This window comes from Fusarium solani (genome assembly GCF_023522795.1).
Source record: "Fusarium solani strain SB1 chromosome Unknown bctg00000000, whole genome shotgun sequence".
Lineage (NCBI taxonomy): Eukaryota > Fungi > Ascomycota > Sordariomycetes > Hypocreales > Nectriaceae > Fusarium > Fusarium solani.
Genome location: NW_027072157.1, coordinates 3,528,220 through 3,553,394, shown reverse-complemented (window position 1 = coordinate 3,553,394; position 25,175 = coordinate 3,528,220). Strand labels below are relative to the sequence as shown.

The 25,175-nt window shown below is 54.0% G+C and overlaps 8 protein-coding genes across 8 annotated transcripts; 6 read left to right on the top strand and 2 right to left on the bottom strand.

Moving 5' to 3' along the window:
• Positions 1 to 4,605: 4,605 nt before the first annotated feature.
• MRS44_001135 (uncharacterized protein) lies at positions 4,606 to 6,643 on the top strand (the record flags this gene model as incomplete). Its single annotated transcript, XM_046267642.2, has 3 exons — positions 4,606 to 5,422; positions 5,475 to 5,992; positions 6,053 to 6,643. The coding sequence occupies 3 exons, from the start codon at positions 4,606 to 4,608 to the stop codon at positions 6,641 to 6,643; spliced, it is 1,926 nt and encodes a 641-aa protein (XP_046139035.1).
• A 2,990-nt stretch (positions 6,644 to 9,633) lies between these two features.
• MRS44_001134 (uncharacterized protein) lies at positions 9,634 to 10,775 on the top strand (the record flags this gene model as incomplete). Its single annotated transcript, XM_065623569.1, has 3 exons — positions 9,634 to 9,814; positions 10,004 to 10,442; positions 10,484 to 10,775. The coding sequence occupies 3 exons, from the start codon at positions 9,634 to 9,636 to the stop codon at positions 10,773 to 10,775; spliced, it is 912 nt and encodes a 303-aa protein (XP_065480012.1).
• Positions 10,776 to 11,399: 624 nt separating this feature from the next.
• MRS44_001133 (uncharacterized protein) lies at positions 11,400 to 12,553 on the top strand (the record flags this gene model as incomplete). Its single annotated transcript, XM_046279327.2, has 3 exons — positions 11,400 to 11,486; positions 11,540 to 11,687; positions 11,742 to 12,553. 3 exons carry the CDS (start codon positions 11,400 to 11,402, stop codon positions 12,551 to 12,553), a joined length of 1,047 nt encoding a protein of 348 aa, XP_046139033.1.
• Positions 12,554 to 13,018: 465 nt separating this feature from the next.
• MRS44_001132 (uncharacterized protein) lies at positions 13,019 to 16,620 on the top strand (the record flags this gene model as incomplete). Its single annotated transcript, XM_046275083.2, has 3 exons — positions 13,019 to 13,652; positions 13,701 to 15,728; positions 15,779 to 16,620. The coding sequence occupies 3 exons, from the start codon at positions 13,019 to 13,021 to the stop codon at positions 16,618 to 16,620; spliced, it is 3,504 nt and encodes a 1,167-aa protein (XP_046139032.2).
• Positions 16,621 to 16,904: 284 nt separating this feature from the next.
• On the bottom strand, positions 16,905 to 18,050 carry MRS44_001131 (uncharacterized protein; the record flags this gene model as incomplete). Its single annotated transcript, XM_046275082.2, has 3 exons — positions 16,905 to 17,044; positions 17,100 to 17,714; positions 17,834 to 18,050. The coding sequence occupies 3 exons, from the start codon at positions 18,048 to 18,050 to the stop codon at positions 16,905 to 16,907; spliced, it is 972 nt and encodes a 323-aa protein (XP_046139031.1).
• A 594-nt stretch (positions 18,051 to 18,644) lies between these two features.
• On the top strand, positions 18,645 to 19,520 carry MRS44_001130 (uncharacterized protein; the record flags this gene model as incomplete). Its single annotated transcript, XM_065623568.1, has 3 exons — positions 18,645 to 18,689; positions 18,916 to 19,392; positions 19,467 to 19,520. The coding sequence occupies 3 exons, from the start codon at positions 18,645 to 18,647 to the stop codon at positions 19,518 to 19,520; spliced, it is 576 nt and encodes a 191-aa protein (XP_065480011.1).
• A 790-nt stretch (positions 19,521 to 20,310) lies between these two features.
• MRS44_001129 (uncharacterized protein) lies at positions 20,311 to 21,589 on the bottom strand (the record flags this gene model as incomplete). Its single annotated transcript, XM_065623566.1, has 2 exons — positions 20,311 to 20,474; positions 20,536 to 21,589. 2 exons carry the CDS (start codon positions 21,587 to 21,589, stop codon positions 20,311 to 20,313), a joined length of 1,218 nt encoding a protein of 405 aa, XP_065480010.1.
• A 1,684-nt stretch (positions 21,590 to 23,273) lies between these two features.
• MRS44_001128 (uncharacterized protein) lies at positions 23,274 to 24,882 on the top strand (the record flags this gene model as incomplete). Its single annotated transcript, XM_046275081.2, has 3 exons — positions 23,274 to 23,571; positions 23,693 to 24,218; positions 24,267 to 24,882. 3 exons carry the CDS (start codon positions 23,274 to 23,276, stop codon positions 24,880 to 24,882), a joined length of 1,440 nt encoding a protein of 479 aa, XP_046139028.1.
• Between the last annotated feature and the right edge of the window lie 293 nt (positions 24,883 to 25,175).

The following is a 25,175-nucleotide window of genomic DNA, read 5'->3' as shown; positions in this document are numbered from 1 at the left end:
AAGCCACACGGACCCTTGCTAAAGAGCCTGTGTCGAGGCCAATGCACCAGTATTTTTTGCCATCGCCGAAGGCGCCTCTGAGCCAAGGAAGCGCAGCGCATCGTCGTCATGTCGTCATTCCTGCTTGTGCGACGGATGAAAGATAGGCGTGACGGGGCCTGAAACGGTGACGATCGGCGGTAAAGGTCTGGACCCCTGTTGACAGCAGGGTGGCGAGAGCGCCAGACAAGGAGGTTGCCCTCTATCTAGGTGTCCAATGGCTTGGAATCAAGGTCATCGCTGTGCCACAACCTTTGCACTTCCCACACTCAACTCTGGTGCCAACCTTCGGCACTGCCTCGTCGTGTGCAATTGACCACTTTTTGGCGCTCCATCCGGGAGATTTGGCAATCAAAAGGGCCCGCGCAATTCAAACCCTAGGTATTTGTGTTATGAACCAGCGGAGCTTTTCGTCCGGCCCAGATTAGATGGGCGTTTCATTGGCCTGGTGGCGTCTCAGGGACCCTTCAAGGGTCCAAAAGGCACAGCTCGCGGTAGGGCACGCACATGTCGTTAGTCCGGATATAGCAGTCATACGACAGGGACCCGGGTGCAGTGGCCGACAATTGGGACGGGAGCGTACATGGGAGCTTGAAGGACAAGGACAAGCTGCGGCAGAGCTCTGTAGCACGGTAGTGGCGTGCCTGCGTAACTGCGTGAGAGATGACTGGCTTTGGTGACGGACACGAGAGATTCTGGGGTTCGACCGGGATGGAGATGCGAGTGAACACGGTCGAGACAGCATCGTGAAGTGGGAGAATCCCATTGTCGATCAATCCGGTCGGGGCATGACCCAAATAGACCCCAGAACAGCCCAAGGGTAGCCCAAGTCGTGATGACGGGGCAAGGGCCTCCAATGAGACGTTAGTGTAGCGGGAGGCTTATCGCCCGGACGGTGGGCTGGTGGGTATTGACGGGATAGATCGAGGGTTGATGGGACGTCTGGTTGCTGGCCGTAGAACGACGTTCAGAGATGCAAAACAAGGGCTCCAGGATTGAAGTGGCTCTCCTAGGCAAACGGCGGCTCTCCACATAGTAGTTGTCAGCTGGACGCCGCCCGTTGCATCGCAGGGCGACCAACGCCATCAGCGCAACGACACGAGGCTTGTCGATCTTGCCAACAAGGACTCAGCATGCCGCGCAGACATCGAGGTGCCTGGCCCACGGTCAGTGCCGTGGCCACGGGCCAAGGAAGAGGCTCTGAAGCACTTGGGCAGGATGGGTCGGGTACCTGGGAGGAGGGGAGTGGCCGCATGGACGGGGTTAGCAGGAACAGGAGAATGCGGGCGTGGAATTTGGGACCCAAGGTCATGGACCGGGCTGGACCCTCCAGAAGTGGTCCGAAGCCCCGTTGAGATGGTCCAACCTCCAGACCGAGGACTGCGAGATGCACCAGTGGCAGAACGCCGGGGCAGGGTGGTAGCAAGCGCCGCATTGACTGGGGTGGTTCTTCTAGTCGAGCACCTGCTGTGGCCATCATCGAATGGGAGAGGGCGGACATTGTTCCATGCTGCCCGACTTGTCCGTTGACGGCACAGGGAATTGACTTTTGATTTCTGGACGCTCGCAAGGGCACAGGCGGGCCTGTCGCGTGTCGATCGGATCTCAGGGACCTCCACCCTACCGCCTCGGCTATTCCCTGTCTCGCAGATCCCTGCTTGCTGCAGCTCACAAGTGGTTGTCTCGAACCACCGAGTGGCAACGGCTTCACGTGTCCCGAACGGCGGGCGGATGTGCCTTCTATTTGTGGTTTGCTGGCACAATTGACTCCCCAAAAGCAGTATGTACGTCGCGCATATCCTGGAATGTCGAGTATGTGCCAAGGAACTGGGGCCTCGCGGAAGAGTAAGTGGCTGTAATCGATGTGCGTGCGTACGCCTGTATGCAGACTATTGCCATGCAAAGTGAGGCCGGGGAGATAAAAATGGGTGTAGGAGCGGACGCCAAATTCAAAATTGAATGGCGGCAGTAAAGTCGTGCCTACCAAGCTGATAGGCAGAGTTAAAATTCCGGGGCAGGAACGAGAGACATCATCCATTGCCCAAAAGGAGGAGGCCATCACGGGACGGTGGCGAAAACGGTTCGTCAGGCAAGCGGGACGGGGAGTCTTACGTTCCCCTTCCATCTCCAACAAAAAATCCTTCGTCCACCAACGAGATGGAGCTGGTTGATGACCGTTTAATGTTTCAATGGCCATCGCTCAACACCACATCTAAACGCCCAGAGCATTCAGCCACCGTCAGCAGAAACAAGGAGCCAGATCACCCCATGGCAGGCACCTCTGCACCAGGCCTGGCCTGGCCTGTCCGTCCGTTCTTACACTCCTAATGGATACCAAGAGACCTTCTCGTTTCGGAGGCAGACGGTGGCTCCCCGTGGAGCCGTGGGACCCTTCAGGGACCTTTTGCCTCTGAGACAAGCCAGCCTAGGCAAAGAAAGCAAATTCCCACAGCAGAAATCAGAAGTGGAAGTCCAGCTTACGCCACACCTCGCTCAGACCCGGGGTCAAAATAGTCTCCAACCATGCTCGCTCCACAGCTGGATTGGATCCTCCCGGTAGCCCACCCCTACCACCTTTCCTGGCGCACACCCCCTCTCCTTGTCTGATGCTGGCCAAGTCGAGTTCTACTGTGGCTTTACCTCCCGGACCCCGTTTCCTTGCTGTCGGCGCCGTTTGTCGGCTCCCACACGCACCTCCAATCCCATTCACAATCGTCTCTTGTCTCATCCCTCATCACGAATTAGTGGCACCCGGTACCTGAATGCTCCGTTGAGAGATGGTGGGTGGGCAGTGGCGGCATCTCTTGCTACCTCTTCAGCCACCATCGGCTGATGGGTGGTGGTGTTCGAATGGATGATGGATGCGGCCCAGCTGGACAGGGGATTTCTGTTTGGGGTGGACGGGCGACAGAATAGATTATCGGAAACCGGGGCCTTGATCACTACAGGCAGTAGTGTACCAACGACCTGCAGCACGGCAGCTTTACCTCGACTTGTACCGCCAACTTACAGCACCTCCATCCCGGTGAAGCTGCAGCGTTGGCTGGCTCGCTGGGGCATCGCGTGGCTCAACTCGTTCTCCTCCTCTTGGGTCCATGATCCGAGACTATCAACTTCATCTTCCTTCTCCTTCACCATGTCTCTTCCCGCCTAGCTTGCACCCTCTCCCCACCGAGCTTGAGCTCCTCCGCCTCGTCCTCCACCACTTCCTCCCCTCACTCCTCCACCCAGTTGACCCGAGCAATTCCCATCCCAGAGTTCTGGTGACTTGAGGATCGTCGTCCATATTTCCCCATCTCTCGTATCAAGTCGTGATTCACGCCCCCTTGTATCTATCATCCCGTCATCTGGTCTCTTTCTGATCATCTACCCCATCCCTGCAGCATACCCTGCCTTACCGTCCAAGGCTTCCTTGAGCCCTAGCTCCGGAAGCTTTGACTGTTGGCCACTCGCTATCCCCGTTTTTGAAGCCTCTTCGTCTTGTCCTTGGCCTGCCACATGGGTGTTCGCCTCCCTCTCTCGCCCCTTCTAGAGCTCCAAGCCTCACAAGCCTCCGGCGTCTTTCTTTCTTTTGAAGAGCATGGGGCTGTTGAATTCACCTGCTTCGTTTGCACCTCTTGAGCCTTCTGCTACTAGCCAGCCCTTTACTTGCGCTGCCAGCGTGGTCCGACCCCAGGTCATCTCCATAACGCACCCCATCGTGCCTGTTTCCTTGGGATTTGTTTCGCGCCTCAACGTTTCTCTGATCTGTGCATCTCGTTCTCTCTCTAATTACTGCCCGTGCGGTAAGCCCTCTGTGTGGCTGACCGCCGTCTGGGGAGGGAATTTATTGCACATTTATTCTCAACTGCACCAGTCTTGCTTGCTGGTCCCTGGTCGAGCCGGTGTCCCTGTTGCGCCAAAAGGAAACACGGCAACATTCATCAATTCTTCTTCAACCTCGCCGTTACTTTCAAAGTTCTCGTCCACTCTCTAGCCACTTAAGATTTGGTTCACTGGTCTTTGACGACTCAAGCAGCCCCCCGTGGGGCATCACACGCCTTTCATCAACTACCTTCTTTCAACGACTGTCTTTACCACCATCGCGTTTTGTTCCTATACTCGAATATCACGACTCTCCGGTGAATAAATCGACAAAAAATCCATCCCCATCGTTCAGAGCTATCTTCCGCCCCCTCCCCCACGCATCAAGCGGCACTGCCCGCTCTGACACACATTCTCGGCCCCAAAATTGTTCGAGATTTCCCCTCTCTAACCACTCCTTTACATCAACCAGTCACAGCCACCTAGCGAGGGCTTGGGTAGTTGCTTGGCCGGAAAAAAAACATCCCTGTTCACTTGTGGCTTCTTTGTTGGAAACTACACAAGCTCCCGCCTCGACTCCTGGCCTGCTTCGGATCGAATGACTTTGGACTAAGAGTTGCTCGTTGCGTGAAAGGTTTGGACAGGTTACAAATACAGTTCTCTGACTCAGGTGTGCGAATCATCCTCTCGTTGGCCCCCAGACGGGCCAGGTTGCTAACTAACCAGCTCATAGTCAAGATAATCACATCTTCAACAGCTCAAATGGGAGATATATCCGGTGCCCAGGCCTCAGACGTGGGAGCACTTGACAAGGACACTCCAAAGGCTGGCGATCCGGGGGTATCTACCAGTCCACCACCCAGTCACGACGAGTCTCGAGCTTTCCCTGAGCATGACCCCTCTTCCCAACCTCAACAGCATCCTATAGCCTCGCAACACGCATTTACAGCTCAGTTCGACATGTCCCAGCCTCCCACAGGCCATCGTCCTGGGCCCTACAACATGGGCCCCATGGGAAACGCCCTTCCACCCGTTAATTATCGGCCAGGGCAGTATCCTCACGGCACTCAGCAGCGATACAACCCCGCGAGCTCACCACCCATGATGCAGCAAATGCCCCAGTTCTCGGGTCATCCATCGATGCCAGTGGCTGCCCAGGGATACTACCTCCAACAGCCACAGATGGCGCAGTACTACGGGAGCCAGATGCCACAGGCTCAGCCAGGATCGACGATGGCTCCGAGGCAGAACATTACATACTACCCTAGCCAGATGATAATGAGTCCTCAACAGTCGGCATATTACTACGCCCCTGCTTCCCAATACCAGCCCGGGGCGCATCCTGTTCCCAATACCATGGTCGCCGGACACTACATGAATGGGAACCCCGGAACCAACGATCCCGGGACCATGATGCAGCCGGCAGAGACGGGTGGAAGTCATCCTCAGCCTCCCAAGCAGGGGCAAGGTAGGGCTAGGAAGCAATCTCGTGTCAGGAGCGAGCTAAAGCAGAGCCCAGATGGAGCTGAGAGGCGCCAGAGTGTCGTCCGTGGCCCACCGCGAAAGCCGCGACAGAGTGGTAAGTCAACTTACTTCGATGACAGTCAATGCTGGCTAAGAGTTTTTTTCAGGGCATGCCATTTGGATTGGTAATCTACCACCGCAGACTGATCTCATGAGTCTCGTCCACCATGTGTGCAAGGAAACGACAGGCTTGGAGTCGCTGTTCCTCATCTCCAAGAGCAACTGCGCGTTTGCCAACTTCAAAGATGAGGAGACCTGCAGCGCGGCACAGCAAAAGCTGCACGATTCCAAGTTCCAGTCGGTTCGTCTTGTTAGTCGACTGAGGAAGAGCACAGTGGAGGGTGCTACCGGTGTAACGGCTCCGACTGGCCCTTCAGTGGCGACAACTACCAAGACGGATCAAGTGTCAGATGCCACGCCTATGCAAAGTGGGAGCCCAAACCCAGCAGATGAGCCGACGACGACGATGACTCCCAAGGCCGAGCCTGCTGGAGAGGCGACACCGCAGAAGGACAAGTTCTTCATACTTAAGAGCTTAACGGTCGAGGACCTCGAATTGAGCGTCCGAACCGGCATATGGGCCACCCAGGCACACAACGAAGATGCTTTGAACAGCGCTTTCAAGGTAGGTGGCGCATCGTTTCAAATCTGTCATGGCAGTGAACTAACCAGACCGGTCAAATAGGGCGCTGATAGCGTCTACTTGGTCTTCTCGGCCAACAAATCGGGTGAATACTTTGGTTATGCTAGGATGGTTTCACAGATTGACGAGGATCCCGCGGCGGCTATTGAGTTTGCGCCGACATCCCAGACGACAAGCGACCTCGACCTCCCAAAAGCTATACCGACCGAAGCGACCGAACACGCTCCCAAGGGGCGAATCATTGACGATTCCGCCAGAGGAACCATCTTCTGGGAAGCCGAGCGGGAAGAGTCAGAGGCATTGTCTGATGCCGAGAGTGAGAGTGAGATGTCGAGTGGGAAGAGTAACAGTGCGGAGGAGACAGGTACCAAAACTTGGGGCAAGCCCTTCAAGCTTGAGTGGCTTTCGACAAGTCGACTTCCGTTTTACCGCACGAGAGGGTTACGCAACCCCTGGAATTCGAACCGCGAGGTGAAAATCGCACGAGACGGAACTGAGCTGGAGCCTTCAGTCGGTCGAAAACTGATTGGGCTCTTCAACCGAGTGCAGAGCCCAGGGCCAGCTCATGCGGGCATCCGCGTGCCCATGGCCATGATGGCGGGCTTCCCCTCGATGCGGCCATACGGACAGTGAAGACTCGATCGAAATTGAGACAGGTTCTCGACATGCTACTCTCGATACTGGTCCACTGGATTTTCTCTACAGATGCATTTATGGCTACGATAATTCAAAGAACCGGGAACACAGGTTTCGGTTCTATGCTGGACATAGTTGGCATATTCACGACAGGCACGGATCATTGGCGGCGGCTCTCGATGTAACTATACAACACGATTCACGTCTCATGATGAAAACATTCGAATTTCCAGAACAAGTTCGCCGCTGCCCCATGACGGGGCTTGATTTTTCTGTTCAACCGAGGAGCTGTCCATCTTTCAGGCTACTGCTAATTTTCGAAAATGACGGGTCTTGGAACCAGCTCCAACAGCTAGCGGCCAAGCCATAAGGTGGCTCACTAATCAAGGCAAAGTGGCAACGGAACGCCCGGCCAGCAAGCTCTACCGCCATGTTACATTGGCGGGCCGCGATTACAATGTCCGAGAGGTTTCGGGAACGCCATGCTGGTTTGCCTGTCTCCATATCTGGGCGATGGACACGGCAGGCTTGAGGTTGGCGATCGCGGTGGCTTACGATTGTGGCTGAGGGGACCAGAATCGGGCGGTGGAGAGATTTGAAGGCTCCTATTAGCTGGACGACGAGAACTAATGCCAAAAGACAGTCGAATTGGCCACTGCCAGGGCGGGTTCTTGGAGTTCTCCTCTTGACTTGCGTTAGCTTGCTTGCAAGTTGGCCGGTTCAGAAGTTGCGCATCCTATCACGATGACGTCAATTGAGGTTCCTCTTGGAATCTAGACCCGGGTTTACCACAACCAAGTTGCCAACTCCACATTGTGGGGCCGGGAGTCCTACCTTCAAGACCCTGGCACTTACAACCTCAGATGCGACTTGACGTTATCTGAGGCGAGAAAACAAGCCAACAGGGACCAACAGGGATACAAGCGGTCACAGTGAATCATGGTTTCAACGGCTGGCCAGAAATCCTGTTTCCCCATGTCGGGCCCTTTCTTGTCCTGTCGAACTTTGCACGGCATAACTCGTTGAACCACGATCACTTCGTTACGAGACAACACATCCCACAGCATTAGGCACTTCGTCAATGCACTGACAACAAATCCAACTAATAATTCTAACCTGGATCCCTGTGCTAGCACGAGTCGTGTGCGATGTCCAGATTCTGCTGGTATATCAACTTGCAAAGCTGAAACCTGGTCCGGCCTTGAAACGGAGACATCCGAGCTATTCGACACGATGGTGATCAGTCCGTCTCTTTCGCGGTAGACGGCATGGATATCTACATCGTTACTTTACTAGCCGACAACTGTTGCCGAGCGGTAGGCCCCGTGAGGCCGCGAGAACCAGGCTGCTCCAAATGCGACTCTACAGCCGGAACTTCTACTACTTCTCGGGATCATACCAATATGTCGATAGTGCGTCTCCCCTGATGTCAAACAGCGACCCCAGTGCCGTTAGTGAATGAGGATATTTCAGGGTGAGGAGCTGTTGGTAGTACGCGTTTTCAATACTACGGGGCTCCTCTTTCGGTTGGGTTCCTGTCAAGAGATACAATAACAGTTCCGGCAGCATGGCCGCTATGGTCCAATGTGGAGTTGGAATCCGCACTTTCTCTTTGGGGTAAGGTTATCTTACTTTCGGGTGTTCTGAATTGGAGGCAAGGACAGAGTCCACATGAGCTGGACAAGGCAAGTATGTAGGTGAGAGGTGTTTCTTGGGTCAGAGTATACTGCACATCTCTATCTCGGTTTATGTCGACTTCTCTTTGGGTTACCGTGGCCACTGCTTGGGACTTGCAGGCGGTGGCCTGCTTCCATGGTTGGACTGGCTGTGGTTGTGTTGTAATTTTGGCGAGGACAGAACTGATAAGTTGCCATTGGTATCGGTTCATAAGCGGGGTTTCAGTTTCAGTAAAGGGGAACACAGTTCTCGTTCTCGACACAAGGTTGGCCTTGAACCCAAAGCCGCATAACGCCGAGGGTGTGAGTTGCCCTGTTGGGGTGTAAACACCACCCTCTGGACATCGGCTAGTGGAGGGATTAGTGCTCCGTTCTGGCTGGGATAGCTAGGTAATCCCACGAGTCAGTTCTAGGTGGCTCGGCAATATTTCAAGCCAAGGTTGATCTGTGGGTGCTTTAGAGTTTCCGATGGCACTTGTGCGGCTCGTACTCCCCGAACAGGCTGGCGTCTGAAATTCTCCGGCTGGGCTTGTCGGGGAGGGGTGGGCAAAGCCAGTACATGGCCCCTTGACTGAATGTTGTTGTCGCACGGAGGGGGGTTCATTGGACTCCCGTATGTGGAATTTCTGTTCTAGAACCCAAGTCTTCCATCTCATTTTAGGGTTTGTTTCATCAGAGCAGTTATTATCGTGGAATCGCCTGTACTTCTTGAGGTGATGACCAGGCGAACAGTTTGGGTGGTAAAGTTCCGACACTGCTACTGAGGGCTCCCGAGTCGATGCAGTATGAATGGCTGATTCTTTTCAGAGGGTTATTTAGAAGCAGTTTCAGTGTGTACACTGTGCTAGTCTCGTCCCGTAGTTGGGGCATGTAGTTGAATCCACTGTGCTGGGCCGATTTCTTCACATCTGAATGCGCATCTTGATTGCATTTCATCTACGTCGGCACACTCGATATAGGTAGAGCTTGCGATTACCACACAACCAGAAAAGTAAGACCAAAACTCATCAAAAGGACTCGATTTCTGATACACAAAGACTTACAGAAAGAGGAAAACCATGAAAAATACATGTATTCAACCTGCATTGCTTGCTTTCTCATGTTTGGTGGTTGGGATAAAGTCAGGTCTAGGGTATCCACCAGGTCTTGCATTGTATTGTATTACATAATCAATCTCAAGACCAAAACTGACAAGGACCCTCTTCCATCTTAACAATCTATCAGACTCTTGAAAACGACAATTGATTAGAGTGCAATGCTGATTACCCTTTTCGCTCACTCCAATCAATCATAGAATATGCAGGAAGAATCATGAAGCAATTACGAGACCATGGAATTTTCAAGGTCGAGTGCCGAGCAAGCTCTCGTCATCGCGTGCACTGGCGGAATTTGCTGGAAGTTTCCACCACCGTCTACCAGGTGCCTGCAGGTGCCGGCAGCAACGGGCATGCACATTCACACGATTTGATGTCAACATCACGCCTGATGCTACGTAAGCCTGCGTGTGTTACGTCTTCTCTGCCTGTCTAAGACGGTCGCGTCAATTCTAGAAGCTCCAAGTGGAAGCCTTCGCGAGCATTCACGAAGGCCTGGGAAACAGCCATCTCGATCTGTCCTTCATCACCCCCAAGTATAAAGCAAGGCTTTACATCCCCCAAAGCTGGGAATCTTTCTTCATCAGAACACACACAAACAAACAACACAAGCAACATCTACAAAGCTCTCTTGCACTTTGCAAATCAACTCCTTCTTCAAGCTCTTCAAGCAACCAACCTGAAGCAAACCACACTCAACACCATCACCTACCAACCAAACAAAATGGCTTTCTTCCCCCGCAACTTCTACAACTCCGACGCCTCCTTCACTCCCCTCTTCCGCCTCCTCGACGACTTCGACAGCTACTCTCGCCAGGGACAGGGACAGAATGGCCGCCGCAGTGCTCTGAGCCACTGGCAGCCCAAGTTTGATGTCCGCGAGACTGCAGAGGCCTATGAGCTCCACGGCGAGCTCCCTGGAATGAGCAAGGAGGACGTCCACATCGAATTCACCGAGCCCCAGACAATGCTCATCCGCGGCAAGACCGAGCGCACCTACACTGCCGGCACCCCCCTGCTGGCCTGGTTGAAGACACTGCCATGAGCGGTGCCATCACCGAGGGCAGCGACGACGGCAAGAGCTCGCACAAGGCCACAGTTGAGGATGAGGCTGAGGCCAACGCCCATGAGCAGGGCACCGAAGTCGTTCAGCAGCCCAAGGAGGAGGTCCAGAAGAAGCCTGCCGACTCTGCCAAGTACTGGCTCACTGAGCGCAGCTTTGGCGAGTTCTCTCGCAGCTTCAACTTCCCCACCCGCGTCGACCAGGACACCGTCTCTGCTACCTTCAAGGATGGTATCCTGAGCATCGTCGTCCCCAAGGCCAAGAAGCACGAGTCTCGACGCATCACTGTCAACTAAACGACACAAACAGCAACACCACACCACTACCCAATCATGAGGTGTACCTGATAACGAACCGCGGAGGACGAGCACCACAGATGATTTGATTTGCAACATTCCTTTTCGAGTCAAGGCTGTTAAAGACTCACACTCTCTGTATTACTCGCATGGACTGGTGTTTTAGCAAGTTTTCTTTGATGATTGTCAATCACAAGTGGCCTGCCTTGGTCCTTTCGCTCTCTTGTACAATATATGAATAATAATTGAAAAAAGTCAAACAAAAATCCATCCCAAGTGCCAAATCGTGACATGTGATATCCAGGGCGAGATGAAAGCCCCTTGAACACACGAAGCCAATAAAAATGATGTTTTATTTAGCCAAGCTCATTCCAGCTGAGCTGAGTACTGATCTGATGACGATCCCTGTCATCGAGCCTGTCATTGAAGCATGTAATCTAAATCACGTGACTTGGCGTAGCGAGGTGGGCGCTGTTGCCTTCCACTAACGCGTCCCACCGCGCTTTCCATCAACACCATCCCCCTCCTCCTTTGCCTGATTACCAATTTCTCTCCTCACACTTTCAATTCACCCTGTGGTCTCGCTTGTCTCAACAATTGTATTGAGAAATCTAGTCAATCAACATGAGTGAGGAATACGACGAGGCTCAGATGGGTGAGGATGGCGGCATGCCCGGCCCTGGCGCCCCTACGCCACTCTCCGCCTTGGAGGTAAGTATTCAGTATCTGGAGATTGCGGCATTCGCTGACCATTATCTACGCAGGGAGTCGCGGGTTTGACGAAGCGCGATATTCAGCTTGTAGTTGATGGAGGCTACAACACGGTCGAGTCGGTCGCCTACACACCACGACGGGTGCTGGAACAAGTCAAGGGTATCTCAGAGCAGAAGGCAGCCAAGATTCTGGCCGAGGGTGCGTGAAAAAATGTCGAGATCCATGATGGGATGGCAGCTAACATTTTTATAGCCTCTAAGCTTGTTCCCATGGGCTTCACGACTGCTACGGAAATGCATCAGCGACGTAGCGAACTTATCTCCATCACGACCGGATCCAAGAACCTGGACACGCTCCTCGCCGGTGGCATCGAAACTGGCTCAGTCACCGAGCTCTTTGGCGAATTCAGAACTGGAAAAAGTCAAATTTGCCACACACTTGCTGTGACCTGCCAGCTGCCCTTCGACATGGGCGGTGGCGAGGGGAAGTGCATGTATATTGACACAGAGGGCACATTCCGCCCTGTGAGACTGTTAGGCGTCGCTAACCGCTTTGGTCTCTCCGGAGAGGAGGTCCTGGACAATGTTGCCTACGCCCGCGCATACAACTCTGATCATCAGCTTCAACTTCTCAACCAGGCTGCCGCCATGATGTGTGAGACGCGGTTCTCGCTTCTCATCGTCGATAGCGCAACCTCACTCTATCGAACTGACTTCTGCGGCCGTGGCGAGCTCTCAAACCGACAGACTCATCTTGCCAAGTTCATGAGGACGCTTCAACGTTTGGCGGATGAGTTTGGTATCGCAGTGGTCATCACGAACCAGGTCGTGGCTCAGGTCGACGGTGGGCCAAGTGCCATGTTTAACCCAGATCCAAAGAAGCCGATTGGTGGAAACATCATCGCTCATGCCAGTACAACCAGAATCAGCCTGAAGAAGGGCCGTGGCGAGACCCGTATTGCGAAGATCTACGACAGCCCCTGTCTTCCAGAGAGCGACACCCTGTTTGCGATTGGTGAGGAGGGCATCGGTGACCCTGCCCCCAAGGACATGGATAAGGATTAAATGGTCGAATTTAAAGTCTGTATGAGCGACGGAGTATGTGATCATGGTCCTTCGGGTTGTTGGCGTTGATTTTCGAGGTCTTGTTTGCCATGTTTTCGAACTCATTTTCAGGGTGCAAGGGGGCTTGTTTCGAAGTGCATCTGTGGTTCAAGAGTCTTTCTCATGGTGTAAAACAGTTTCTTGTACTCTATTAAACCGGGAATATATTTAAACCACTGCTTTTATGTGAATTCTTGAGTGATTCAGCGGTGAGGTTGGTTGTCGCGATGCCTGTACATGTTGTGTAGAGCTGATTGCCATTTTGGGTTAGCGCAGGCGCGACGCCCAAGTTCCACCCAGAAATTCTGCCAGGCAACGCGACCGCATCTCGCTCGCAAGAAATCGATTTGCGCCTACTTTCGGTATCGCATCCAACTCCTAAACCACCACCCCCATCCCACGATCGAGCCGATTTATGGAGGCGAGATGGACTCAGGCGAGACGCAGTATCTCTTCAAAGAGACTCGTGTGAATCTCGAGCCTCCAGCTCCTTCCAACGTTGTCACCATCCGAGTACCCTCCAATTCGATCCACGGTCGGGGCCATCGCAAACCAGCACGAGACGGTTCGGGTGAGGACGAGACGAGCTTTCGATTAAAGACCTTGGCGACATCGTCGTCCATCTACCATCGGCAATGGCACGACACGCCGCGCAGCTTCCTGTGGCGGATCCTTGAGGATGGCACTCTGTTGAGCATCCGGGCTGTTGATGTCTGCAAAAAGACCCAGGCCGCTGATGCACCTCTGGTGCTCAACTTCCACTTTTCCGTGCCTATCCAGCCGGAGTGCGTGGCGTTCTCAGACCCAGAGGAGCATGATTCACTCTGCGTATTCGTCCTCGACCAGGCATACCAGCTTTACAGCTTCACTCTGCGGCCCGACCTGTTCAGGAAGAGGGCTGCCGTTGATGCTGGGCTCTCAGAGCTCGGCAAGGTTCAGGCGCCATCAGGCCTAGGCTTCAAGAGCCCTCACCGTATGGTGGCTGTGACAGCGGAGACGCTCCTTGTGACGGTCAACGACGGTGGAATGATCCGTCTGGACAAGAACAAGTCCCACGAACGTAGGTTGATGGTAAACATTAATGGTACGCCTTTACTGACATCTATAGCATCTGCGCCCCTTTGGACCGAGTCATTCTTCAATGTGCAAGGATGGGCCCAGAACCTCCGAAGCCTTCTGCCCTTCCAGGGAAAACACACGATAAAACACGGCAAGGTCAACATGGAATACAGCTCAGCCACGTCGGTCGAGGTCACCAGTTTTGGGCTTGATGATGCTCTCTTTGCCATCACTGTCTGCCTGGATCATAGGATGCGTATCTGGAACATCAACGATGGTCAGATCCTGTATACGGGCGACATTCTGAACGCCGAAAGGAACCCACAAGAGATTGGCAAATGGGCCATTGACCCTTCTCAATCCAACTTGGTCCAAGTTACTGGGCGGAACCGAGGACAACGTATCTGTGCGACCTTTTCTCCTATCGGCGCTGGAGAGTTCAAGTTCTGGAAGATCATCGCCAAGGACCCCCACACTATCATCGTTGAAGACCTTTCTCCTAGCAACGCCTTGGTCCCAGTCACGCCGTCATCCTCAGATGTGTGGACTCTGGCCGATTTCATTCTTTCATCCCCTGCCGAGAGCTCTATCCAACTCTGGACCCTTTGGAAGAACAACATTACCTACAGGGTACAGAGACTCGAGGTGGACCGTAAGAACATCTCGCAGAGTTGGGATGAGAGTTGGGACGGTGTCTATGCGGACCCTACGGTTGAGATTGCGGAGGAGTCTGGACCCTGGGATCCAACCGACGTCACTGAGAAGTGGCTGCGAATCATTCTCAAGCCAGGTCGTTTCACAAAGGCTACACTCGAAATAGCTTTGACGATCTATGAGCGCGGACTAGGAACTACAAGAGAGTTTGCCAAGGGCCGTGGATTGGCAGAGTCGATATGCTCTGTCCTTGGTGCTGCCTCGACCTTGGACCGAGCCTCATCTGGAGCTATGGACTATGCGGCATTCCGAGCGTCCAGCGAGTCACAATGGAAGAGATTTTACCGACTGCTGCTTGAGATGGATAAGCAACGAGGAGAAGCTATCGGCCTCTCCCTGGATCCTAACACTGACATGACTTGGGTGGTCTGCGCAGACTTTGTCTCAGCCATCAGAGACTGCAGCAACCTGGAGCGACTTTGCTATAACCTCTCCACACCCGAGGTAGATCACGTCGCTCATGCTGCATTGCTCGCTTCAGGCCTTAGCTTTGTGGATGGACTCGCGGATAAGTACACACAAGTCTCAGAGGCCGTGCTGCGACATGAGTTGTTTGAGGATTCATCCAAGACGGATCTTGAGAGAATCCAATACTTCTCCGACAAGTCTGGATTCTGGCGGGGAGTCACGGACGATGACGCCTATCAGGTCACGGATACGCTCGGTCAGAACTTTAAGACAGTGACAGATGAGCTCTACGCCGATGTGATGAACCTCATCGCCGCACCAGCAGAAGCCAAGACCCGAAACCTGAGGCATCCTTTGACCGAATTTGGAAGAAAACTGGTTGTCAAGGCGGTTCAGGACAGTATCGAGTTGCAATGGAGGGCATACTTCAGCCAGCTCATTCTTCTCGTGCATATGGAGTTCGAGTTTGACAATGAAGCGGACGCTCTCCACCACCGCGTCGACATTGGACACGTCTTTAGACAACTCGTGGCGGCTCTTCGAAGGCTAGAACTTCTCAAGTGGCTCGCTCACACAGAGCTATCAGTAGCCAACAGCCGGGAGAAGAGCGAAACTGGCACTGCCTCCAAGAAGAGCGCTGAGGATGTTCAGTTGGTGACGGCTCTCGAGGTCAACCTGGGACATCTCCTTGGGTTCGCCAACAAGAACGAGTCACTCGCTGTTGGTATTACCGATCTCGTCACAAACCTATGCGCGCCAGATAGTGATATCGAGGTCTCGCCATCGCTCATCCAGTGCTCCCTCATCAAGAGAGAAAGGGCAGACCTGGCTCTTGATCTGGCTCCCTTCTGTGACCAGAACCCCTTTCCCACCTACATCCAGGGTCGTGTTCTACTAGCACTCAGCGACTTTAACGCTGCCGCCATCAACTTCAAAAAGGCAGCCATTGGCATGAGTGAGTTTACTGCTTGCCATTGTCTTCAGGATTAGCTAACAGTCTATCAGGTGCTGAGAATATCGAAAGCGACCGCCACAGCAGCGGACTACTTGACGATACAGAGTGGAACCTTCTGAACCACGGGCCTGCTAAGTACTACTCGCACATCGTCGCTCTGTTTGAGAAACAAAAGGCCTACTCGTACGTGGTTGAGTTTGCCCGTTTAGCGATACAATTCTTGGGTTTCAAACAGGATGCCACCTTCACCAAGACGGACATGCAAAGCCGGCTATTCAACGCCGCGGTGGCGACATCGCAGTTTGAACTCGCCCACACCACCCTGCTGTTGATTAAGGATCAGGCTATGAGGTCTTCCAGCCTCCGCAAGCTCGTCGACAGAATGTGCGAGACATACCACACCATCGAACTTGTGGCTCTGCCCTTCCCTGGCTTGCAACAACAGGTGGATGAAATTCTAGCACAAAAGTCCAAGGCTACCTTGGATGTTACGGAAGGGTTCCCTTACCATCAGGTGCTCTACTCGTGGCGGATCAAACACAACAACTACCGTGGTGCGGCCTCGGTGGTGCTGGACCGGATTCACAAGCTCCGGGGCGCTGGCGAGGGGGATGAGGTGACAGGGGAGGACATTCTCGACACTCCCGTCACCAGACAGTACCTTTTGCTCATAAACGCTCTCAGCTGCGTGGACCCCAAGCAGGCTTGGATCTACGACGAGCCAACGGTACCGACGACAGGATTTGGGCGGAAGAGCGAAGGGGCTGGAAAGCGCAAGGTGGTGTCCTTGGCGGACATCCGGAAGCAGTATCAGGATGAGCTGGACCGAATCGCGGCCATTCACAACAACCAGTTTGGATTCGAGGCGGACGATGTCATGGAAATTGTATGAGCGCCGAGTGAGAGGCGGGAGGCGGTTCATGTAAACTAAACAAACGTGTTTGCTTTAAAGACTCACAGGGGCGCGATACCTAGGTAGGACATGTTTATGGGATCATACCGGATTGATTAATTGTTTCATATGAAGGATGACTTGTTTATACGAAAGGACTGCACTAGTTTCCATCACCCGGTTATTCCCATCTTTGAACCAAACGCCAGAACCGATGCTAGAAAACGCGCAGAGAGCTGACAAGAATATACACCGGATCAACAAGAATGACATGTAAGTATCTACTATGCCTGAACAGCAGCGCTTATCTGCTTGTTCTCTGGGTGCGCCGCCAGCGCGTGGGTGCCCGCGTTGGGGAGAGGGGCGGCATCAGGGGCTTGGCGGTAAAGGATGATTTCAGATTGCTTAAAATACCGTCGAGCATCTGGGATGTCTTGTTAGCAGGTTGCTCAGAGCCATGGGTGCGAATAGCGGCTTACCTTCGTCGATGAGAACCAGGCTCAAGTAGTAGCGCGTGGAGAACTTCTTGTTGACGTCGCGGAACGTAGGTGTCAAGTCGAAGCCTCCGAGGAATAGTCGGATGGGAATGGTCTCGCCGCGCGACGGTGAGCCGTCCATGATCTCGAACCGCACCAGGGTCTCGCTCTCGTTGTACTGGTTGGGGGCGGCACCCGTCGTCTCCCTCCGGATGATGGACAGCTCCATGTGCTTGATCTTGAGGCGGACCAGCAGGAAATAGATGCGGCCGACGATGACGTCCTTGAGGTGGTACTTGGACTTGCTGTACTCGAACTCGATGTGAAGGCAGTCCTCGATACCCACGTCCATCTTGATGCTGCTGTTCATCTCGGGAGGAATGCGGTAGCTGTAGACCCAAATATCCTTCTCGCGGATCACATCGGCCATGCGGCGCGAGACGGTGACGCGAACAAAGTAGCGCAGCTTGACGTTGATGCCGTTGTACGACTCGTACTGCTTCTCGACGTTCTTGAAGTTGAAGTCGAAGGTCTGGGGGTGCTGGAGCTCGCCGGGCGCGGCGAGCTCTTGGTTGAGGGAGAGGAACTCGTAGTGGTTTCCGCGATCAAAGAACATTTCTGCGTGGCGGGTTAGCATCTGATGGTTCAGATAGAGAAGCTGGCGCATCGAGAGGTGAGGTTTCAGGGGCTAGGCGGCAACGTCGGTGCCATCATGTCCCGCGCAAGGTGCCGCGTACCTATCGTGCCGATAAACTGAACCTTGATACCGGTGTGCTCAAGCCTCTTGCCGTCCTTGGGCCTGACGGTGACGGCGCCCTTGACAGACTCGCCATCCATGAAGAGGGGCGCCTTCTCGCGGCGGTTCTTGTCGAGCTTGACATCGACCATGGATCGGTCGTCGGCATCGTCGAGGACAATGTCGATATCGACGGGGGTCGCGAAAAAGTACGACATGACGGCGGGCGAGTCTCTATCTGTCGTTTGTTTGAAGAAGGGTGGGTGAGGCTGCGAGGCTGAGGCTGGCGCGGATGGGGTTGGGCTTTTGGTGGTGAGGACGTCGGAGGTCGGCGGCGCTGACGTATCGGCCGGGGCTGGGCAGGGGACCGGTGGGGACCCACCCGAGCTCTCCGTTGCATGAGGTCCGAGTTGGAGTGTAAAGATGAGGGTATGGATGTCTAATCGTGGTTCAATTGCGCTGAAATTTAGACGAAATAATCAAAACATTATACAGAAGTGTTACTTAAGTTATTATTCGTTTAAAAATGCCGTATCATTCTGATTTCCACTCACAAAGCTGTTTCTCGTCCTCTTCTCAACCCACTACAGCCTCTCATTGGCTGGAGCTCCCCACGGAGAAACAAAACGCCCGGATCCGCCAGCTTTAGGTTCTCTGCCCACACGAGGGGCACACGGCACGTGACTCCTCGCACACGAAATTGCCGTCTTTTTTTCCTCCACGACCCGCACCAAGTCGAAATCAATTCGCGGCCGATTCTCCCAGATACCCTCAACCCCTCGACATCAACTAACCCTCCCACAGCCGGCAGGATGAAGTACATTCATTCCCAGGAGCTCCTTGACATCCCCGAGGGGGTACGTTGCGCCCTTTCCCTGTTGAATTCTCAAAACGTCGCCGATCCTGGGATCGATTTCCGACAGAGCTGGAATTTCTTCGCGATGGAGTTTTTGTTTGCGCCTGCGCATAGCATGTTCAAAAAAGATCCTCGTGGAGCTCCGGGCTATTGGGATTGTCCACGGACGGCGTCGAAAGAATTGAGAGAAGGAACGGAATACTGACATTTATCGTCTTATAGTCAAGGTTGCCATCAAGTCGCGAATTGTCACCGTCGAGGGCCCCCGAGGCAAGCTGGTCAAGGATCTCAGCCACCTGGCCGTCAACTTCACCGTTCCCAAGAAGAACACCATCTCGATCGAGATCCACCATGGTGTCCGCAAGAACGTCGCCACCCTCCGAACTGTCCGCACCATCATCAACAACCTGATCATCGGTGTGACAAAGGGCTTCAAGTACAAGATGCGATACGTCTACGCCCATTTCCCCATCAACGTCAACATCTCCAAGAACGCCGAGACCGACCTGTTCGAGGTTGAGATCCGAAACTTCGTCGGCGAGAAGCTCGTCCGCCGCGTCGTCATGCAGCCCGGTGTTGAGGTCGAGGCCTCGACCGCCCAGAAGGACGAGCTCGTCCTCTCCGGCAACGACATCCAGAACGTCTCCCAAAGCGCCGCCGATATCCAGCAGATCTGCAGAGTGCGAAACAAGGATATCCGAAAGGTAAGGCAAACCGACAGAGGGTCGAATCCACGCAAAGCCTCAGAGCCACGATTTGCTAACACGGTACATCATAGTTCTTGGACGGTCTGTACGTTTCCGAGAAGGGCAACGTTGTTCAGGATGAATAGACGCGGACACGGACACGGATCTTGTTTCTTTTGCGTTTCTGGGTCTCAGGAGTGGCGAAGGTTCATCGTTGCATGTCACGTAGCAAAAAAAGGGCTACGAAACAAATTTCAAAAAGCAAAGAGATGATGACTCTGGTGCCGGCACAATCTATGAAATCTCGCCAAAAAGTGCGTTTTGTGACGTTTGTGGAGCGAAGCGGAGGAAGATTCATTTTAGACGAGGGTTCTGGCCGCCTGTTAAAAAAAAAAAAGACAATCACCCTCTTGTCATTGAAAGACGATGATGATGAGTTAGCTACCTACCTGAGAAGCCAGCGCGACCTTGGATCTTTGATCGTATAAAAAACGAGCAATTGAAGAGGTCGCTCGCTAATCCATTAATGAACAACAGACACATGCAAGGTGACAATAAAAGTGGGCAAAAGTTGGGTGTGAAAATGAGGTTTGCTTTCTTTAATTCCATTATGCCGTGCCTCATCGATATATTCATCTTTATATATCAAACTCGTGAATTTTTCTTGACCATTCGTGGTAAGTCATCTCTACTTTCCCTCGTGACGTGATCTCTTAAAAAAAAACATAACCGTAACCATAATCCATGCGTGCAAAAAACAATCGTGGTGAAAAATAAGTGTCGAGAAGGGGGTTGCGGGAGGATTGGGGGGATGGGAAAGGAGGAAGAGGAAAAAATCAACAGGAGACCATTATATACGAGAAACCGGAAACGCCAGTGGCCCAATGTGCGAAGCAACAAGTCGAGCGTATATCCATTTCAGCTCGAGTCCCTATGTCAAATGCGAAGACATGTACAGATGTGGGAGGGAGATGGTGGTGGTGAAGGGTGAGTGAGAAGCCGCCGTCTCAGATCAAGGTCGAGGAGAGCGGGAGTAGTATGACCTCGAGCGGCTGTCTCGTGTACGGCGGGTGCGGTGTGTTCGTCCACCAGAGCTTGAGCTGCCTGTTTGGGTTGTTAGCTTGAGATGCATTGATTGTTGTGTTCAGAAGCTGGACTTACTGGGGCTGGTGCCGGTGTAATCACTGTATGAGTAGTAAGAGTCGCTGTATCGCGAAGACCCACGGGATGACCGCGCGGGCTTGGTGCTAGCAGGTCGCTTGTCCTTCTTGAGGTTGAGCAGAGCCAGGAGCGTAGCCGCGAGACCGGCGATGCCGAGCCACTTCTTACCGCTCGACTTCTTCTCGCGGCGGTCACCGGCTGCGGATGGGGCACCGCTCATGCGAGACTTGCGAGAGTACGCCGAGGGCGGGGGACGGCTGCCATGACGGGAGTAGCGCTCCTCGACGATGTCGACTTGCTCACGACTTTCCTTCTTGTCCTTCTTGCCAAAGAGAGCGAGCCAGAGACCACGGGCGATGCAGCAGAAGCAGAGCAGCAGCAGGAGAGCGACACCAGCAACGGAACCGATCACAATACCGGCGATGGCGCCAGCACTGAGACCGCCGCCGCTGGTCGAACCCTCACCAGCCGCAGCCTCATCGCTGGTCTCGGTGGCCGTGGCCTCAGAAGTGGTCTCAGTCTCAGTCTCGGTGCTCTGGACGCCGCTAGTGGTGATGGTGGTGGTGCCAGTGACTCGGTAGGGAGCTGAGTAGCGGGTGGTGACCTTGCCGTCGCTGGTGATGACAACAGCAGTAGGCTCGTCGTAGCCAGGCTTCGCCGAACACTGGCCGTCGTACGCGCACGTCTGCCATCCGGCGCAGCAGATGTAGCCACAGGCCTCTTGCTCATCGTTCTTGGGTACGCAGTCGACGCCCTCGGTGGGTTCAGGAGCAGGCTCCCAGCGGGTCATGATTGTGCTAGTGTATGTCTTGGTCTCGGTCCAGGTGGTGGTGAAGGCACCGATGTAGCCCTTGACGCAGTTTGCGACGCCATCGGCAGTCTGGCAGACCTCGTTGGAGCCACAGCAGTATTGGTTGTCAGAGCCGCAGTAAGAATCGCAGGCGCGGGGCATCAGATAAGAGTAGCCGAGATCGTGTAGATCATCTCGGGGAAAAGGCTTAGCAGATCCCAAGCCAGCGATGGCGAGGAGCACCAGCTGCCTTGACAAGCGCATTGCGGCGGCTTCTTTTCTGTGGTTGGTTGGTGCTCTCGTTTCTTCTCTTTCCCTGCGCAGTGCGCCTTGTCGCAGTGGATGTTGTAGAATCCAATTCCAGTCGAAGCTCACACCGATGGCGAATTGACTCGAGGTTTTAAATGGATCTCGTGTGAGTCAAACGTTGCGAGATTAATCTGTCAGGTCCTCGCACAAACGGTTCTGGAATGCGGCAGAAGCGGGTGTGTCGCGGGGGTGAAGAGAGGAATGCGGGCGGTGAGGTCGAGTGCGTAGTATTAGGTATTAGTGCCCAAAACCTGGAAGTAGAAGTGCGGCTCGTATAGGCGGTATGTGAGGGTGAGGATGACGAAGCGAGGCCCCCGGGATGATGCTGAGTGAGGAGACGGAGTGAGAGAGATGGGAATGCTTTGAGTTACGATGGAGGGAGAAAAAATTAAAGTCGAGAAAATACCAGTGCCAAAAGCTGGGCGCTGCAGCAAGACTTTTAACTAGGCGGCTGGTGCTGGTGGTGGGCTGCGGGAAAGGCTTCGTTCTGGTTCCCAACCTCCCACTTACACCCAACCTCTTTGATTTCTCACGACGTGTCTGTCACCAGGCACTTGACACGCACGCGGGAAATAAGGGGTCCCTGGATCCACACTGACGAGGGAAAAATCAGCGAAATTCAATACCACGTTGGAGTGCAGGGGAAGACTCAGTCCTTTTTCTCTTGTCGGTGTAAACAGGTCTTGTCCGTTGAAAAGCTTCACATGCAGCTCAGGAGTCGAGAGTGACGTTGGTGTCGGACAGCGACGAACAATGGCGGGGTGCCAGCTCATGACATCTCCACTGACCAAGCCTGTGCTCGCTCACTGGACAACTATCGATAACGTAGCTCAGGGCAAAAAGCGCCTGGTCCGCGGGATGGACCGGGGGGGTGTTCTAGAGCCGACAGCTTCCAAGGCCGGGCGTCGACAACTGGACGAGAACCCTGCCGGGCCTGCGACCTGTTCATGGCCGCCCTGAAGCTAGACCGCCTACAGCGCTTGGCCCTGGGGAACTTGAGACTGACACGAGGGTACGTACACCCATCACCACTTTACACCCTGGGATGGGATAGGATGGGTCAGGACGAGCGGTTTTCATTGCATGGCGGGAGGCGCGAACGCGTCTGATGCATGCTCTAATTAATCATCCAGGGGCCAACGTCCCTGCAACCGAGGGGTTCCACCATCTCATTGGGTATTTACGGGGTTTTGGCTAAGGATGTGGCCGTCAGACGACGACATCAACAAGAAAACTGGGAGGTTGGGAGGAGTGACCTTCAGGGATCAATTCCAAGTTGGGCCTGGAGAGCCTTTTGGTCAGGCAACCAGCTCAAGCCACATGGCTTGCCGCGCACTAGCCACATGATGCATGCAGCCACATAAGCTCGAGCCACACATGATCGTGGCTTGATTTGTGGCTAGGTTAGCGCCCTTTTGAGCTCCAGAGTTTCCAGGTTCCAGTTGGGTTGGCAGCTGTGACGCTCCGCGCGGCTTGCTTGGTTGCATCACCGGCAACCTCATCTCACCAGCTCAGCTCGCTCTTTTCATCCGTTTTCCCATTCGAACCCCCGTCTTCCGTCAACCCCCTCGGTCTCCTCCCTTGGCCCATCGTCCGACCGCTCGTATATTCTGCTGCTCGCAGCCGCGACGCCGTCATCATGTCGCTCGACCCGCCGACGTACCTGGCCTCTCTCCAGAGCAACATCCGCCAGCGACCTATCCCATGGGACGGCGCCGTCAGGGCAGGCACCCTCACCGAGGAGCAGTATGCCAAGATTCGCGCCGTAGACAAGGCCAAGAAGCCTGAGCAGCGAAAGGAGATTGTCTCGGGGGATATCGATGGATACCGCGTCTTGTTTGTTGGCGATTCGGGAAAGACCAGTGTTCTCGAGACGGCAGGAAAGCATGCCAACGTGAGCCAGTACATCCTCGTTTTGCTAGGCGATTTGCTTGAGGGTAAGTTCATCTCGCACTTGCCCACGCGCGACAAGAGACAGGGATGCCAGAACCCTTTGCGTCTATCGCCACTGTTCTATCATCGAGACTGCAATTGATACTAACCTACTTCTCCTCCTAGCTGTTCCCTCCCTAGCCAAAGCCCTATTCAAAACTAAGGAGCCTTATCGACATTTTTTGCCTCTGCTCAACTCCACCAACCCTGAGGACCCTATTCCATTGCTTACTGCCCACGCCCTGACCACCCTCATGGCTCTCGCTCGAGACGAGTCCCAAGCGACACTCCAGGCTCTGCCCGTGGTGCTCTCTTACCTTTCTGGCTTGGCCAAGAGCTCCGATGCCGGTCTGCAGGATATCGCCGTGCAGGAGTATTCATCCCTCCTCCTGGGTCATGTATCAAGGGTGCAGTTCTGGAACCAGCGAAGCGAGACGATTGAGCCCCTCATCAAGATCCTCCAGACGGCAGCTGGCATTGGCAATGGGGGCAACTCATCTGCCAGTCTCTGGAGCGGCAACGCGAGCACTCGTTCCACCGGCTTCGAGGGTTCGTTGGGCGGCGGAGTTGGCCTGCAGCTCCTCTACCATGCTCTCCTTGTCATCTGGCAGATAAGCTTCGAGGCCGAGGACATTGGCGACGACCTCAACGAGTAAGTCCCCCGATCGTACCCTACAGTATTTTACTAATCGCTCCCCAGTGAATACGACATTGTTCTGCTTTACACTCAGCTGCTGCGCCTGTCGCCCAAGGAAAAGACAACCCGACTAATCTTGTCCACACTCTACAACCTCCTCGAGAAGAACCAAAAGTCTCTACTCCCTACCGCTGTTCTCGCTCGTCTCCCCGCTCTCCTGGACAACATCGGTAGCCGCCATCTGACTGACCCTGACTTGCTGGAGGATCTCTCAAGCCTCAAGGAAATGCTGGAGGAGTACACCAAGACCAAGACCACATTTGACGAATATGTGGCCGAGGTGCAGGCTGGCCACCTCCGATGGTCGCCACCTCACCGAAGCACAGTCTTTTGGGCTGAAAATGCCCGCAAGATCCTCGAGTATGAGAATGGAGAGATCCCTCGGAAGCTGGCCGAGATTATGCGACAGCCATGGGAGAACGATAAGCAGGTGCTCGCCATCGCCTGCAACGACGTTGGGTGCTTGGTGAAGGAGGTTCCTGAGAAGCGATACCAACTGGAGAGAGTGGGACTTAAGAGACGGATTATGGAGCTCATGCAGTCGGATGACGAGAACGTGCGATGGGAAAGTCTTCAGGCACTGGGATGTTGGCTGAAGTACAGTTTTGAGCAGCAATAAGCTGTCGGCAGACTCAAGCGAGGCTCTGCTGCGGTGTCTTATTTTGTTAGGTGGCGTCTGGTTGTTGCTCGGTCAGAGTCCGCGCGCTTAGAGGAATCACAGTAGACGAGCCGCGGCGGGGGCATCAGCTGTAATTGGCATACTTTTTGGTTATATGTAGTCTCTGGGCCTCATTGAGAGGCACCACTATATCGCGCGCTGAGAATGAAAGTTCAAAAACACTCAACCATGATGCAGATACAATCAATGCCAAGTGAGCCAGTATTGCTCCGTCCAAAAGTGCCGAGTTGCGG